This window comes from Abrus precatorius, unplaced genomic scaffold (assembly GCF_003935025.1).
Source record: "Abrus precatorius isolate BTA unplaced genomic scaffold, Abrus_2018 Scaffold4, whole genome shotgun sequence".
Taxonomy (NCBI): Eukaryota; Viridiplantae; Streptophyta; class Magnoliopsida; order Fabales; family Fabaceae; genus Abrus; species Abrus precatorius.
The window spans coordinates 16,256,464-16,272,486 of record NW_020874384.1 but is presented as its reverse complement, the minus strand read 5'-3'; the positions used below and the strand labels follow the sequence as shown (position 1 = coordinate 16,272,486).

The 16,023-nt window shown below is 32.1% G+C and overlaps 1 protein-coding gene across 7 annotated transcripts; it reads right to left on the bottom strand.

Moving 5' to 3' along the window:
* Window positions 1–1,947: 1,947 nt before the first annotated feature.
* LOC113864863 (E3 ubiquitin-protein ligase MBR2-like) lies at window positions 1,948–13,300 on the bottom strand. 7 transcript variants are annotated; one of them, XR_003504927.1, is made up of 7 exons: window positions 13,157–13,300; window positions 3,912–4,963; window positions 3,721–3,771; window positions 3,552–3,650; window positions 2,530–2,682; window positions 2,406–2,462; window positions 2,189–2,247 (listed from the first exon to the last, which is right to left on the bottom strand). XR_003504927.1 is itself a non-coding variant. In XM_027499051.1 (6 exons), the coding sequence occupies exons 2-6, from the start codon at window positions 4,947–4,949 to the stop codon at window positions 2,086–2,088; spliced, it is 1,503 nt and encodes a 500-aa protein (XP_027354852.1). In that variant the 5' UTR covers window positions 4,950–4,963; window positions 13,157–13,300; the 3' UTR covers window positions 1,948–2,085. The 7 variants fall into 7 exon arrangements, 6 of the variants coding, with proteins under 6 accessions (XP_027354852.1, XP_027354855.1, XP_027354854.1 ...); XM_027499051.1 differs by lacking the exon at window positions 2,406–2,462 and having other exon boundaries at window positions 1,948–2,247; XM_027499054.1 differs by lacking the exons at window positions 2,406–2,462; window positions 13,157–13,300 and adding an exon at window positions 6,133–6,419 and having other exon boundaries at window positions 1,948–2,247.
* Window positions 13,301–16,023: the final 2,723 nt, after the last annotated feature.

Genomic DNA, 16,023 nt, shown 5'->3' with positions numbered 1-16,023 from the left:
TAATTCCTCCTTTGCGCTCCAGCTCACCCCCTTCTCAACGGTCCAACTTCCCCTCCGTTGGATAAATTCAAGTCTCCCAAAGTCCTCAGCAGCACAATCTCCACCGTCCATTCCAAGCACAACCCTTGTGCTATCACGTCACCCAAGGCAGGCTCTCCATCTTTTTCTACTCGGCTGGATCCCACCATTCCAACTTCCCTTTCCCATGCTGACTTTTCTCTGCGAGAGCTGCCCCACCAGCAGCGTGTTTCACACGCTCAACCTACCATCTCATCTAGTCTGTCCATCTCTTCCTCGAGCAGTGTCCACACTAACACAATCCTAGCACCAAGCCCCACGCTCACTCCTTCCTAGCTGGCCCCAACCCGTGTGGTTTCCCCAATAACCAATGCTTCCCATCTTTGGACCACAACTACCTCACATTCCCCCGTTGTCAAACACAGCAAACCCACAGACCTTGAGGACAAGGTCTATGTTGGAGCGAACGGTATTGTTAAGCGGCTCAAATGTAACGTTGGAAGACCAACACGCTACAGGGATTAAGTCTTGAAGTGAGCCAACAATTAGCCCATGCAACAACCAACCATGCCTTTTATTTTTAACTTCAATTTTAGTTTTATTATCTGGTGCCATATGTTAGGCCCATATCCATGAGCACTATATATATTGTCATCTGTTATTTTTGAAATTCAAGAAAGAAGTATTCAATATATTTTTGTTTTGTAATATAGAATCCTAGTATTCTTAATGCTTCCTAGTGTGAACAGCAGCCTCTATTAATATACCCTGTCAATTCTCATAATAATTTCTCTCTATTTTTATCATCTATTTTCTTTGTTGAATTTGGCAAATTTTCTCACACTTACGCTGTAGAAAAGGCAATCTAAAGCAAAGGATTTATGCAATTATGCTATGCATTTCTTCAGCTGAGTCATCTTTCATATGGCTAAAGTATGACTTGTAAGAAATCTTGAGCAATAGCAATTTTTGTACTGTTATTGCTACAATTCTATTTGGAGACCGTCATTTGTGTTTCTGACTTGATGCGTTCAGTTAATCATGTATAGTGGTAATATGAAGCTTTTAGCAACTCATATCACTATAATGAAGAGACACCACGGTTTTACAGTTTTACTTATTACTTCCATTGCGATGAGAATGGGGTTAGGCAATGATATTTTTATTTACGAGCTTTGTAATAAATATTTTGCTTTTTCATTTTCTTTTTTTCTCTTCTGAAAACCTAGCTGTGTATATAGTGTTCTTTTGATGTTAAACAGAATCTTCTGTCAAAGTTACTCCAAGCTGGGAATAATTTTGGTAGATATCAAACCTAAATTTTCATCAAAAGTAATATCTATAATTGTCTATTAATTGTAATAAATAGAAGACAAATGGTAATGTTCAAAAGTATGAGAGTTTGTCTATAATTATCTTAACATTTACAACTTATTTTTCATTTTCGGACGTGCCTTTTTATTGCTTTTGATCCATTAATGTGGTAACTATTATTGAACATTCTCTTTCAAATTCAATTAGATTAAATTTACTTAATTATAAATTTTTTTTAATTTTTTAATCTATGTACTTCAAGTATATGCTTCAAATATTTATTAATTAAGCAAAGTTATGTCCAAAAATATAAGTTTATAGACTTTTACCTTAATGAAACTATTTATTCAAATTTTTTTAACACTTTAAACTTATAACCTCTTACTAATACATATTTTATTTTGTTTCAAATCTATCAATGTGAGATTTATTCTCTAACATTTCATTTAAGTCCAACTAATTTTGGAACTTGTTCTGCAGTAATTATATATATAAAAAAGAAAAGTCCTATAAATGAGTGCTTTATTCCAAAGTATCATTTTGAAAAGTTACCAAACACCTCATTCATAGTAAACGTTATGTTATAATGAAAGAGAAGCATCTTTTTTCGCCAGCCAGTGGCTTCGATTATTGGGTAACTGGGATGAATATATAGGTTATGTACAAATGACCAATATGAAGAGATTTGTACAGAAGTGATGAAAAAACTGAACAGAATGAGGGGAACAAAGAAATCAGTGTCCCTTGTCTTGCCTAACATTGTAATTCATGGGATGAGGATGAGTTTGAAGGTGCCACCGATGCTTTGCAAATAGGGCACCAGTTCTTTAGCCGTAACCACTGCTGTATGCAAACCACATGATACATGTGCTCACATTGCAAACTCCCCAATTCATCTGCAACTGCATATTCTTCCTACAAATCAAGTCAATTTATCTAAATCAGTTATTGTAACAATAGCTTTAGAGTGCATATCAGTTTGAGAGAGGCAATGACTAGTCCCATACCCCTTTTTGCTAAGGATGGTAATGTATGACATTAAAAGCATATTAAAATTTACAGTGAAAAAGTACTTGTTTCAATTAGATAGAATGCAGCAGCACTTTTGTCAAACGACACCTAGTTTAGCACTTCTAGAATCAAATACCAATGTTGTGATTTTGTCAACCACATCAGCAATAAGCTTTAGAAAAATACCTGGCAAATGCTGCATTTGATATCATCCTTATTCTCATTGCGACTCTCAGCTGCATCGGATTGAAAGAAACTTCTCTTCAAGCATTCTGATAGTGCTTCCTCTCTTACAGCTGTGCTCACAGAACCCATCCTCTCTTCAAGAGCCAGCAGTTGCTGCCATTTATAGCAAACTTTAGGAGGTGAGAATAGCTAGGGGAAAAAATTACTACAAAAACTGCATGCACTATCAAGGATAACGTCCCTTCACCAAGCCATCTCTTGCAACACAGATAAATTTCGAACTTCTCCTTCAAAAGTTGAAAAGTAACTAAGCACCAGTAAAAAGCACTTAACATTAGCTTGTAATTGTCAATATTATATTAACAGCTTAATTGTTTTTTTCTTTTTGGTACGATTTTGATTTCTCTAATCTTTTAGCTAATTATATTTGTGTAATTTTAAAATTATGCAAATTTAGTTCTTCCAATAATTTTATTTTACTTAAAACTCTCAAGTTATTATTTTGTCAAAATATTTGAGGGGTTTACGATAAATTTATTATATAAAATAATTTTAAATATTTAAAAGTAAAAAAAAATGGACTGAAATTTTGATAAGATTTAAATAAAATTAAGATATGAGATTGAGGTTGAAGAAGTTTTTTTTTTTTATATTGGCTGAAATCTTATGTTTGAATTGCTGTGTTTTAAGGAGAAGAAAGTTTAAAATAATTTAATTGGCTAATTTATTAAGATTTTGAGTATAAAATAAAAGTTGAGTGTTTAGGTTGAAAAATTTTGACAAAGGGACGGGATTTTTACAATTTTAAAAGTAGAACTTAACTAGCTTAATAAAATCAAAAAGGACCGAAACGCATATATGTCAAACTGAAGGGATAAAAAAAGTAACTAAATCTTGTTTCATCCAAATATTTTGTAATACAAAACTATCAAAAGACAGAAGATATTATAAGAAAGAAAAAGAGGAAAACAGGCAAACAAGTCTACCAAATTAAATTGTAGCACCTTATGACATTAACAAACCTCATATGACATATTATCAATGTCCAATCGCATTTCTCTATGTGGATCATAGAAGTTTAGTCCAGTAAGGAACAAGTTGGACTCCAGTAAAAGAATTTGCTGCAAAGACAAAATGAATGTGTCAAATAACTTGCACATTAAGTCAAATAAATTTTTAACCTAGGATTACCTCATGTGTCAGCTCAACATCTTGTTCAATCCTCTCAAGTGCCAACAATACCTAAATAAAAATTACCAAAGTAGGAGAAAAAACATTAATTCAAAATTGAAAAAGGGTGAAATCTAAGTGATTTTATAATTTTCAAATAATTAGGAGGAAAAGTGTCTAGAGAGTGTGTTTTTAGTATTCCTCTAATTTACCTCTGCAATACCATCCATGTTGTAACGTCGCCGGAAGCTATCAGGATTTACTAGAGAATGAGCAATGGCATACTCTGGAGAAGATGAAGGCATAACAGCATATAGTTCCTCACTGCCTCTGCTGTAAGAGCTTGGACAACTTAAAGGGGTATCTACAGAAGCATGATGTGATATGGCAGGAGCATTAAGATCACCAGAATGAGGCAGAGAATGTATCATGGCATTGGGTGGCACATGATTAGCAGTATTTCCTTGGATACAAAGCCTTCCATTAATTGATCTTCGTGTTCTAACTGAAGCCACACTGCTATCTGACCTGTCCCTGTGGGGAGCATTATTCCTAGATATTCTTGAATCAGATATTGATATGCCATTTCTGCAACCAGAATTTGATCCACTCATCTTCTTCCCTCTAGCAGTGGAACTACTTTCCCCTTCACAATTTCTTTTTTTTATCATATCCTTCTTTCTGTTATGGGTTGAATCTGATGATGAACAACCAGAAGGAGGGACATCAGAAATAGAGTTGCATTTGAGGTTCCTCAATGCATACTTACTGGTACCAGCACGTGTCACTGGAACATTTCCAGGCTTTGGATTGAAATTCCTCCGAGATTTTGTTTTGGATACTGCACTAGAGCTTCCTACTTCCATTGAGATGATTTTTTCAGAGGGAGGTAAGAGTTTTAAAGCTTGTGGTTCATTCTGTACACTACCAGTTTCAGATGAATCAGTCTCGAACTGAGATGATAATGATTTCTGAAGCTTTATAATGGGGCTACTAGTCTTGGAAAATGTTCTAGAAGTGCTTCCAATTGCTTCTTTCCCACTTGAAGAAGACCTTTTTGAAGGTTTCAAAGATTTACCTTTTTCAGAAGAACCACTTTTAGGAGTGTTCACTCTGCTACTGCATGTATGGCGGCTGCACACGTTACCATTTCGATCTCTAGTATTACCAGTCTCTCTGAACACATGGGTCATCCCCTTTCTAGGGACTACCACCCCATCATTGGCTCTTTTACCAGAATACTCTTCCATCAATGGCTTCAATTCTGTAACACGATGGCATGGTGTATCAGATCATCAAAAAACTCATTATGCTACATGATTGTCAAAAGCATATAATATAGATTGTTTGAGACAATAACTTTACAATAGCAATATGCAGAACTGAAGACTCAACATAAAGACTGGTCAGATTGAGACATAAGAGACTCCACTCATACATAGACTCAACAAGGAATGGAACAATGATGACTCGCTTGTATCTAGAAACTGCTACAAACTTAGCATGTACCATAGTTAAATTTCTTCATCTTAATGCCTTCTTTATAATTTCCACTAATTAATTTCATGCATTGAATTTTTTTTTAAAAAAAGTTCATATATATATATATGTATTTATAGTTTCCTAATAATTTGAGTTACATGAAATATTTCATTTGGATTTTTATAGAGGAGCTTCAGACGATCTGAGCAAAACTCTTACAGCAAGTATATACAATAGCTGGAATTCAAGTGAAAGGAGAAAAAAAAAAGCAATATATTATGCATTTGATAAGATAAAACATGGGTCATGAGAAAAATGTCATTGTTATCAAGTAACCCAAACAGGTGATACATATCATGCAGAAAGTTTCCAGAATTCCAAATGGCAAGTGAAAAACAGAAAGAAAAAAAAAAGAAGCAAACAAACCAATACATGATCTGATGAACGCTAACTGTCAGAAACCATGATCAGACATATAGAAATCTATTTCCTCAAAATCAAATGAATCAATGACAAGTAGACGAGAAAAGAAGAAGAAAAAGAGTAAAAGGGCATAGATAATTGACTCTAGAAAAAGAGGAAGTCTTTGGTCTTTAAAGGATTCAGCTTTACACCTAATATTCTCCACACAACCACAAAAACTTGGTTTCCGCAATTTCAGCGCTGAAAAGAAGCTAATCACTAACCACACCATATTCACCAAAATAGAAATCACAATTCCTACCTCATAATCATTTCATCACATAACCAAACACTTTCATCCATTAATATTTTCATCTTCAACCAAACCCATCCCATTTTTTTTAATACGCAATCTTCTAAATTAATTAAATTAAATAAATATGTTATTTATAACTATTACTATAACAAACATCGTCTAAGCTTATAATTAAAGCAACTTAATTGGATTAGATTATTAGACTTTGCTTCTCTCTCTTTCTCTCTGCGTACCAAAGTTTCTTCATAACTCCTTTTTCTCTTCTCTGTTCCAAGTTTCAATCACACCGCGTTAGCAGGTAAATTTCTCTGAACTCCTCCGGAATATTTTCTTAATCTTTTTGCAACAACCTAAACTGAAAAATTGGATGATTGATTTTATTTATTTTTGTTTAAATATCGGTTGCATGAATAGATATTTGGACGATGATCGAATTTTTTTTTTTGTTACTCTGATTGTGTAGAGAATGTTTGATGCAAAGATGATCGAAGGACTTTCTCCTTTTCTGGAGTCAATTGTTTATGCCTCTTACTCTTTTTCTTCTCTTTTCTCGTTTACTTGTTGTTTATTCACTCTCAAAAGCGTAGCTGATTTTTGTGGAATTCTGACCATATGAGATTAGACTTTTTTTTGACTGAATCATGTTAGTTTGACTATTTTAGTTTATGTTTTGACCTTTTGTCCCGTACTAGTATTTCTTGTTTTGTACAGCGGCAGTACTTTTCCATGTCATCTGTTTTCTAACTCTTGATATAGTAATATGATTAATACCCCTCTTTGATGTAGTTGTCCCATAAGGATGTGTTCATCTGAATCTATGATGTTATTCTGAGAAATAAATCTCTGAGGATGAAATTGACATGAAAATTGGTTAACTGCACAGATATTTTTCTTAGATTGAATTTTCTAGTCAAAGGGGTTTCTACGTGCTTACTGACATAGGCTGATTTTACCACCCAACGCACAACACAAGCACGTTAACAATGACATTTGTCTCATGACCCTTGTTTTATCTTATAAAATGCAGAATATATTTTTTCCTTCCCTTTAACTTGAATTTCAGCTATTGTATATACTTGCTGTAAGAGTTTTGATCAGATTCATCTGAAGTTCCTCTGTAAGAATCCAAATGAAATATTTCATGTAACTCCAATTATTAGGAAACTATATATATATATATATATATATATATATGAACTCTTTTTTTTGTTCATTTCAATGCATAAAATTAATTAGTGGAAATTATAAAGAAGGCATTACGATAACCATTGCTTTACAGTGATCAACATAGAAAAATAATGATTATTACAACGAGTGTTGAAAAAATTGACAATTTGTTACGGAAGGTGGACCATTCATTGAATTTGAGTAATAGGGAATTACAAAATGAGTTGTTATATGAATATCATTAATTAGGCCACTAATTAACTAATTGACAATCAACAATAGTTTTCTTAATTAACTAATAAATGCGATAGATTGGAAAATGAGTTACTATATTACCTGTGTATTAGACATCCAATAGATGGCGATGCATTTGATAGCCTCCATCCCTTTGTTAATAAAATTGAGAATGGGGTTAGGGTATGGTATTTTCATTTACGAGCTTTGTGATATATATTTTTTTTTCCTGAAAACCTAGTTGTGTATACGTATAGTCTTCTTTAGATGTTAAATAGAATCTACTGTGAAAGTTGTCCCAAGCTATGAATAATTTCGGTAGATATCAAACCTTAATTTTAATCAAAAGAATTATCCATAATTGTCTATTAATTGGGGGAAAAAATAGAAGACAAATGATAGTGTCCAAAAGTACCAGACGACTATAATTATCATAACTCTTAGAACTTGCTATTCTTTTTCAAACGCGTCTTTTTCTTGCTTTCTTGCTTTTAATTAATGTGGTAACTATTACTGTATCTTTCCAGTTCAATCAGCTTAAATTAAATTAGTCGTAACCTAGTGTTAATCTTTATGTACTTCAAGCATATGGTTCAAATATTTATTAATTGAGCAAAGCTATGTCCAAAAATGTAAGTAAAATGATTGACTTTTAGCTTAATGAAACTATTTATTAAAAATTTTCTTTACACTTGAAACTTATAGCTCTCTTACGTGTACATATTTTATTTTGTTTAAAATCTATCAATGTGTGAGATTATTCTCCAACATTTCATTTAAGTCCAACTAATTTTGAAACCTGTTCTCCAGTAATTATAGAAAAAAAGTTCTATAAATGTGTGCCCCAAAAAATTATTTATTCCAACATATCGTTTTGAAAAGTTACCAAACACCTCATTCATAGTAAACGTTATACTATAATGAAAGAAAAGCATCTTTTTCGCCAATCATTTACTCTTCCAAATCCCTAGTGTTTCTTATGCAAGGATTAAAAAAAATAGAACTTAAGAGGGATATTTAGATATTAAACCCGCAGCTTAACAAGTTAAAGTGGCTTGGATTATTGGGTAACTGGGATGAATATATAGGCTATGTACAAATGACCAATATGAAGAGAAGTGAGGAGGAACTGTATTTTGTACAAAAGTGATGAAAAAAATTAACAGAATGGGGGAACAAAGAAATCAGTTTCCCTTGTCTTGCCTAACATTGTAATTCATGGGATGAGGATGAATTTGAAGGTGCCACTGATGCTTTGCAAATAGGGCACCAGTTCTTTAGCCGTAGCCACTGCTGTATGCATACCACATGATACATGTGCTCACATTGCAAACTCCCCACTTCATCTGCAACTACATATTCTTCCTACAAATCACGTCAATTTATCTAAATCAGTTATTGTAACAATAGCTTTAGAGAGCATATCAGTTTGAGAGAGGCAATGACTAGTCCCGTATCCCTGTTTGCAAAGGATGGTAACGTGTGGCATTAAAAGCTCATTAAACTATACAGTGAAAGAGTACTTGTTCCAATTAGATAGAATGCAGCAGCACTTATGTCAAACGACACTTGGTTTAGCACTTCTGGAATCAAACACCTATTTTGTGATTTTGTCAATCAAATCCAACAGTACTCAGGTAGATCATCAGTCCATCATCTGCAATAGGCTTTAGAAAAATACCTGGCAAATGCTGCATTTGATATCATCCTTATCCTCATTGCAACTCTCAGCTGCATTGGATTGATAGAAACTTTTCTTTAAGCATTCTGATAGTGCTTCTTCTGTTACAGCTGTGCTCACAGTACCCATCCTCTCTTCAAGAGCCAGCAGTTGCTGTCATTTATAGAAACTTTAGGAGGTGAGAATGGCTAGGGCAAAAAAAAAAAAAAACAAATACAACAAAAACTGCATGCACTATCAAAGATAACATCCCTTCACAAAGCCATCTCTAGCAACTCAAGCTAAATTTCAAACTTCTCCAAAGTTGAAGTAACAAACTACCAGTAAAAAGTACTTAACATTACCGTATAATTGTCTATATTATATCAAAGCTTAATTGTATTTTTTATGCTTATGTACAATTTTGATTTCAAACCTTTTTAGAGCTAATTAAATTTCTATAATTTTAAAATTATGCAAATTTAGTTCTTCCAATGATTTTATTTTACTTAAAATTCTCAAGTTATATTTTGTGAAAATATTTGAGGGGTTCGAAATAAATTTATTATATAAAATAATTTTAAATATTTAAAAGTAAAAAAAAAATAGAGTGAAATTTTGATAAGATTTTTAAAAAATTAAGATATGAGATTAATGTTGAAGAAGGATTACTTTTTATATTGACTGATATTTTATTTTTGAATTGGTGTGTTTTAAGGAGAAAAAGTTTAAAATAATTTAATTGATTTAATTTATTAAAATTTTGAGTATAAATGAAAATTTAGAGTGTTTAGGTAGAAAAAATTTGACAAAGGGACTGGATTTTTGTGATTTTAAAAGTAGAACTTAATTAGCCTTAAGAAAATCAAGAGGACCAAAATCGCATATATGTCAAATTGAAGAGGGAACCAAAAAATGTAATTAAGTCTTGTTTTGAAAGTCTGTTTCATCCAAATATGTTGTAATACAAAACTATCAAAAGCCAGAAGATATTATAAGAAAGAAAGAGGAAAACAGGCAAACAAGTATACCAAATTAAATTGTAGCACCATATGACATTAACAAACCTCATATGACATGTTATCAATGTCCAATCGCATTTCTCTATGTGGATCATAGAAGTTTAGTCCAGTAAGGAACAAGTTGGACTCCAGTAAAAGAATTTGCTGCAAAGACAAATGAATGTGTCAAAAAACTGGTACATTAAGTCAAATAAATTTTCAACCAAGGATTACCTCATGTGTCAGCTCAACATCTTGTTCAATCCTCTCAAGTGCCAACAATACCTAAATAAAAATTACAAAGTGGTAATTTAGTTGTCAGCTCTCACATTAATGGCCAAGATAAAAAAAGAAAAAAAAAATCAATCCTCATGTTTATAATGAAGATTACCTCTGCAATACCACCCATGTTGTAACGTCGCCGGAAGCTATCCCGATTTACTAGAGAATGTGCAATGCCATACTCTGGAGGAGATGCAGGCATAACACCATATAATTCTTCACTTCCAGTACCTGATCTGCTGTAAGAGCTTGGATAACTTAAAGGGGTATCTACAGAAGTATGATGTGATATGCCAGGAGCACTAAGATCACCAGAATGAGGCAGAGAAGGTATGACATTAGGTGGTAAATGATTAGCATTTCCTTCGATAGAAAGCCTTCCCCTGGCATGACCACTAATTGGTCTTCGTGTTCTAACTGACGCCACACTACTGTCTGACCGGTCCCTGTGGGGAGGATTATTCCTAGATATTCTTGAATCATATATAGATAAGCCATTTCTGGAACCAGAATTCCGTCCTTCTACTGAAGATCCACTCATCTTCTTCCCTCTAGCAGTGGAACTACTTTCCCCTTCACAATTTCTTCTTTTTATCATATCCTTCCTTCTGTTAAGGGTTGAATCTGATGATGAACAACCTGCAGGGATGACATCAGAAATAGAGTTGCATCTGAGGTTCCTTAATCCATACCTACTGGTACCAGCACGTGTCACAGGACCATTGCTTTTAATTTCTTGACCACGTAATCCAGGTTTTGGATTAAAATTCCTCCGAGATCTTGTATTGGATACTGCACTAGAGCTTCCTACTTCCATTGGCATCACATTACCAGACTCTGTATTTTCGACTTCTGCTTGAAATTTTTCAACGGGAGGTACGAGTTTTGAAATTTGTGGTTCATCCTGTACACTACCAGTTTCAGATGAATCAGTCTCGAACTGAGATGATAATGATTTCCGAGGCTTTATAACAGGGCTACTAGTCCCGGAAAAAGTTCTAGAGGAGCTTCCAATTGCTTCCTTGCCACTTGAAGAAGACCGGGTTGAAGGTTTCAAAGATTTACCTTTTTCAGAAGAACTACTTTTAGAAGAGTTGATTCTGCTACTGCAAGTTACACGGCTGCACACCTGACCATTTCGATCTCTAGTATTACCAGTCTCTCTGAACACATGGGTCATCCCCTTTCTAGGGACTACCACCCCATCAATGGCTCTTTTACCAGAATACTCATCCATCAATACCTTAATTCTGTAACACGTTGGCATAGTGTATCAGATCATCAAAAACTCATAATGCTACATGATTGTCAAAAGTATAATATATATTGTATTAGACAATAACTTTACAAGCATCTTGATAGTAATGACTTGTATACAGAACTCGAGACTCAACATAAACTGGTCAGATTGAGCCATAGAGACGCCACTCGTAGTGCATAAATTTAGGTTCAGATACCAACAAGGAATAGAACAAAAACTGCTACAAAATTAGCATGTACCATAGTTAAATTTCTTCATCATAGTACCTTCTTTATAACTTCACTGATTAATTTTATGCATTGAAATAAAAAAAAAATAGTTCATATATATATATATATATAGTTTCCTAATAATTGGAGTTGCATGAAATAATTCATTTGGATTCTTACAGAGGAGCTTCAGATTATCAGAGCAAAACGCTTACAGCAAGTATATACAATAGCTGGAATTCAAGTGAAAGGGGAGAAAAAGAAATATATTCTGCATTCTATAAGATAAAACAGGGGTCACGAGACAAATGTCATTGTTAACATGCTTGTGTTGTGCGCTGGGAGGTAAAAGCAGGCTATGTCTGTATGCACGCAGAAACCCCTTTGACTAGAAAATTCAATCAAAGGAAAATATCATTGAGACAAATAACCAATGTTCATGCCAAATTCATCCTCGGAGATTTATTTCTCAGAAAAACATCATAGATTCACTGAGCTAATTATTTAGATTTTGCATGTTCAATTAAATACATCCCTATGGAATTTGAACTACATCTAACAGGGGGCATTAAATCATATGCCTATATCAAAAGTTAGAAAACAGATAACATGGAAAAGTACGACTGCTGTAAAAGACAAGAAATACGAATAAAGGACAAAGTTCAATACATAAACTAACATAGTCAAATTAACATGATAAACAATTAAAAAAAGAAAGTCTAATCTCATATGGTCAGAATTCCACGAAAATCAGCAAACTGACAGACGTTCATCCAACAGTCAATACAAAAGTGTGTTATCAAGTAACCCAAACAGCTGATACATATCATGTCGAAAGTTTCCAGAATTCCAAAAAGCAAGTGAAACAGAAAAAAAAAAAAAAACAGAAAAACAAACCAATACATGATAAAATGAGGATGAACGTCAACTGTCAGAAACCATGATCAGATATATAGAAATCAATTTCCTCAAAGCCAAAAAACATATCGCTTTCGACAAGTAAACGAGAAAAGAAAAAGAAAAAGAGTAAAAGGTCCTTCGGTCTTTAAAGGATTCAGCTGTGCATCAAATATTCTCCACAATTTCAGCGCTGAAAAGAAGCTCAACACTAACCACACCATACTCACCGAAATAGAAATCACAATTCCTACCCCATAATAATTTCATCACACCACAAAAAACTTACATCTATTAATATTTTCATGTTCAACCAAACCCATCCCGTTTTTTCAAATACAAAATCTTCTAAATTAATTAAATAAATATATTATTTATCACTGTTACCATAACAAACATCCTTCAAATATCTATTCATGCAACCGAAAAAACATATATAAACAGAAAAAATATTCAATCATCCAAATTTTCAATAAAGCTTGATGAAAAAAGATTAAAAAAATATTCCGGTGGAGTTCCGCAGATAAATTTGAATTGGGACGATACCTTTTAAACGGCGTTGTGATTGAAACTTGGAACAGAGAAGATAGAAAAACGAGTTACGAAGAAACTTTGATACGCAGAGAGGAAGAGAGAGAGAAGCAAAGTCTAATACTCTAATCCAATGAAGCTGTTTTGATTATAAGCTCATTATTTTATTTTATTTTATTTTATTTATGGTTACGGAAACGGAACCAAAAAGAAAAAAAAAATAAGAAAAGAAAAACGAAAAGGGTAGTAGTGGCGCCGTCCTAATTGAAAAGCGAGAGGAGCAAGATCTGGACCGTTGATGTAGGAATGGGAGTGATGGAGGGCTAGGATTGAGTAACGTGTCAGATTCAAAGAAGCTTTGTTACGAGCCACCAACGTGTGGGAACACGAAAAGAATTAAGAGTGTGATCCTAATTCCTAATTCTGTTTCTGAGGGGAATGAATCTGAAAGCTTTTCCCTCACCTATTTCTACCCCACTATTTTTAATTCTATTGCTTTTTATAAAATTTTAAATAAAAACAATCGAAATCTATATTTAAAAAATTAAGATGATAATTTACTCATACACGATTAATTAAAAGTAATTAACAAAAAATTACTCATACATGCATTAACATTGTTCATCATGCTTCATGACAGTCACGAGAATCATCATAATTAATAGAAAATGACGAAACATTTTCCTCTTCGTCATTTTGATAATGACATGATAGTTACACGTTTCACATGTATTATTTGCTTCATCTTTTGTTTCTAATCAACCTGTCAATAATTTCGTTACATTAAATTGCAATCTATTTATTACTATTAATATTAATATCTAAACAGTTGTATATCATATATCACTTTTTTAAGTTACAATATAAGCTATCATTTTAATTATATACATGTGCATCATCTCGTTCTCTTCATAACCAGGGAGAAATAATTTTAAAAATTTTTAATCATAAAATTAAATTATACTTTTGATTTATAAAATTATAGTAATTTTTATTTATAAAATTATATATTTTAAAACAATCTTGATTAATATATAATAACGATGTGACATGTATTTAAATATATTAAATATCTATTCCCTTAATATAATTATTGACATTATATAATTAGGTATATACCATGTCACTATGATGCAATAAGTAAATTTAAAAAAGTATATCATTTTTAAAAATAAAAGTAAAATTTAAAAGATTAAAAGTTCAATTAAATTATATTTATTATGAATAAAAGCATTCTCAAACTTTATAAATAAAGTAAAATTATGGTTAAATCACTGCGAACTATAGTTGAAATGCCTCCTATAATTGAGCCAGCCTTTTTATTTTTATATTTCCTTGTGTATAAAATTTTAATTTAATTTTTAAAACGGGATTTTTTTATTTAAAATAAATAATAATTTTGGTATACTATAATATAATAATACAATAATTTAATTCAATGGTTGTTCATCGTATTAAAAGATAATTATATGTTATACAAGACTTGCCTAACTAAAAATATTTTATTGAAAAGTTATATTTTAATAAAAAAAAACATAGTGTGATGTTTTAAAAAGTATAAATATGTATTATCACATTTTTAAATAAAATTTTTAATTTTAACATTTTAATCAGTAACTCTAAAGCATTGATTCTATTGTTTTAATAAAAAAAAAATGGTAAGACTTGCTTGCTCAAAGAAATAGTCGATCAATAAAATCATTTCATTTTTTGGTTAGGAGGGTTGAGCTCCAACAAAAACATTAAAGAAGAACCCTACAAACAAAGACAAACCAATAGTCATTACACAATAAACTATGGCAATCATCAGGAGGTTGATATTTAATACATTCAAAGATATTTAATAAGAAAAATGCCAATTAATAGGAAAATTAATTTAAATATGAAATTTTAAATTATCATATAAAAAATGAAAATTTAGAAAAAATTATGAAAATATAGAACTAAAAATTTGTTAATAATATTTTTTTAATAAAAAATTTAATTTCAAATTTTATAACGATAATTTTTGAATTGTGATTTTTTTTTAAATTTCATATTTTGATCACTAAAACACATGAATTAATTGAAAAAATTTGAATAGTCACGATAATTTTATCCGACTCAAAGAGAATATTGAAAAAATCTGTGGTTTAAATAATATGAATATACAATTTTTTAATTAAAAATTATTTGTTAACTAATGATATTAAAGACGCGGATTATGAAGACGCATTAAATAAATATGGGTGTCTTATAAAGTAGTCAAAGTTATCGGTACCCTCATGACTTAACTACTACAAATAGTAAACGGGACCATTGTCTATGTAGCAGAAGCAATTATTATGGGAAACTGATTATCAAAGCTTTGTTTAAGAAAGCAGTGCCTTTTTCAATGAAATTATAAGAATCAATTGGCAGAACAAACCCAAACATAAAAAATTAGGAAGAACACATGAGGTAAAGTTTGTTCCCCGACTACATAAAAAAAGGCTAAAATTTTCCGACCAAAAGAAAAACATAAGCTAAAGTTGGACTGTTTGCATGTAAGCCAAGTGTGACACATGGAGGGGATGGCACATACTCATTCCTCCACCACTGCCACTTAGTGATGTAACCCTTTGTTAGCTATACTTTGTTTTATTTTGGGTATTGTTTGTTTGCCAAAGATTTAGATAAGCTTAAGGCCTATCTGGCTACATAGCGTCATAGGCTAATTAATCACAAGAAGAGAAAAAAAAACCCACAAAAGGAATTGGTGGGGTTGGCAGTGGTCAATTTGGACCATTCATTGCATTCATTATTCTTCAACAAAACATTTAAATCAAACCAAATAATAATGGACAAATTGGCTTCGTCCACTATGTTGGCCTTAGCCAAATAGTTATTGGTGTGGTGAGGCT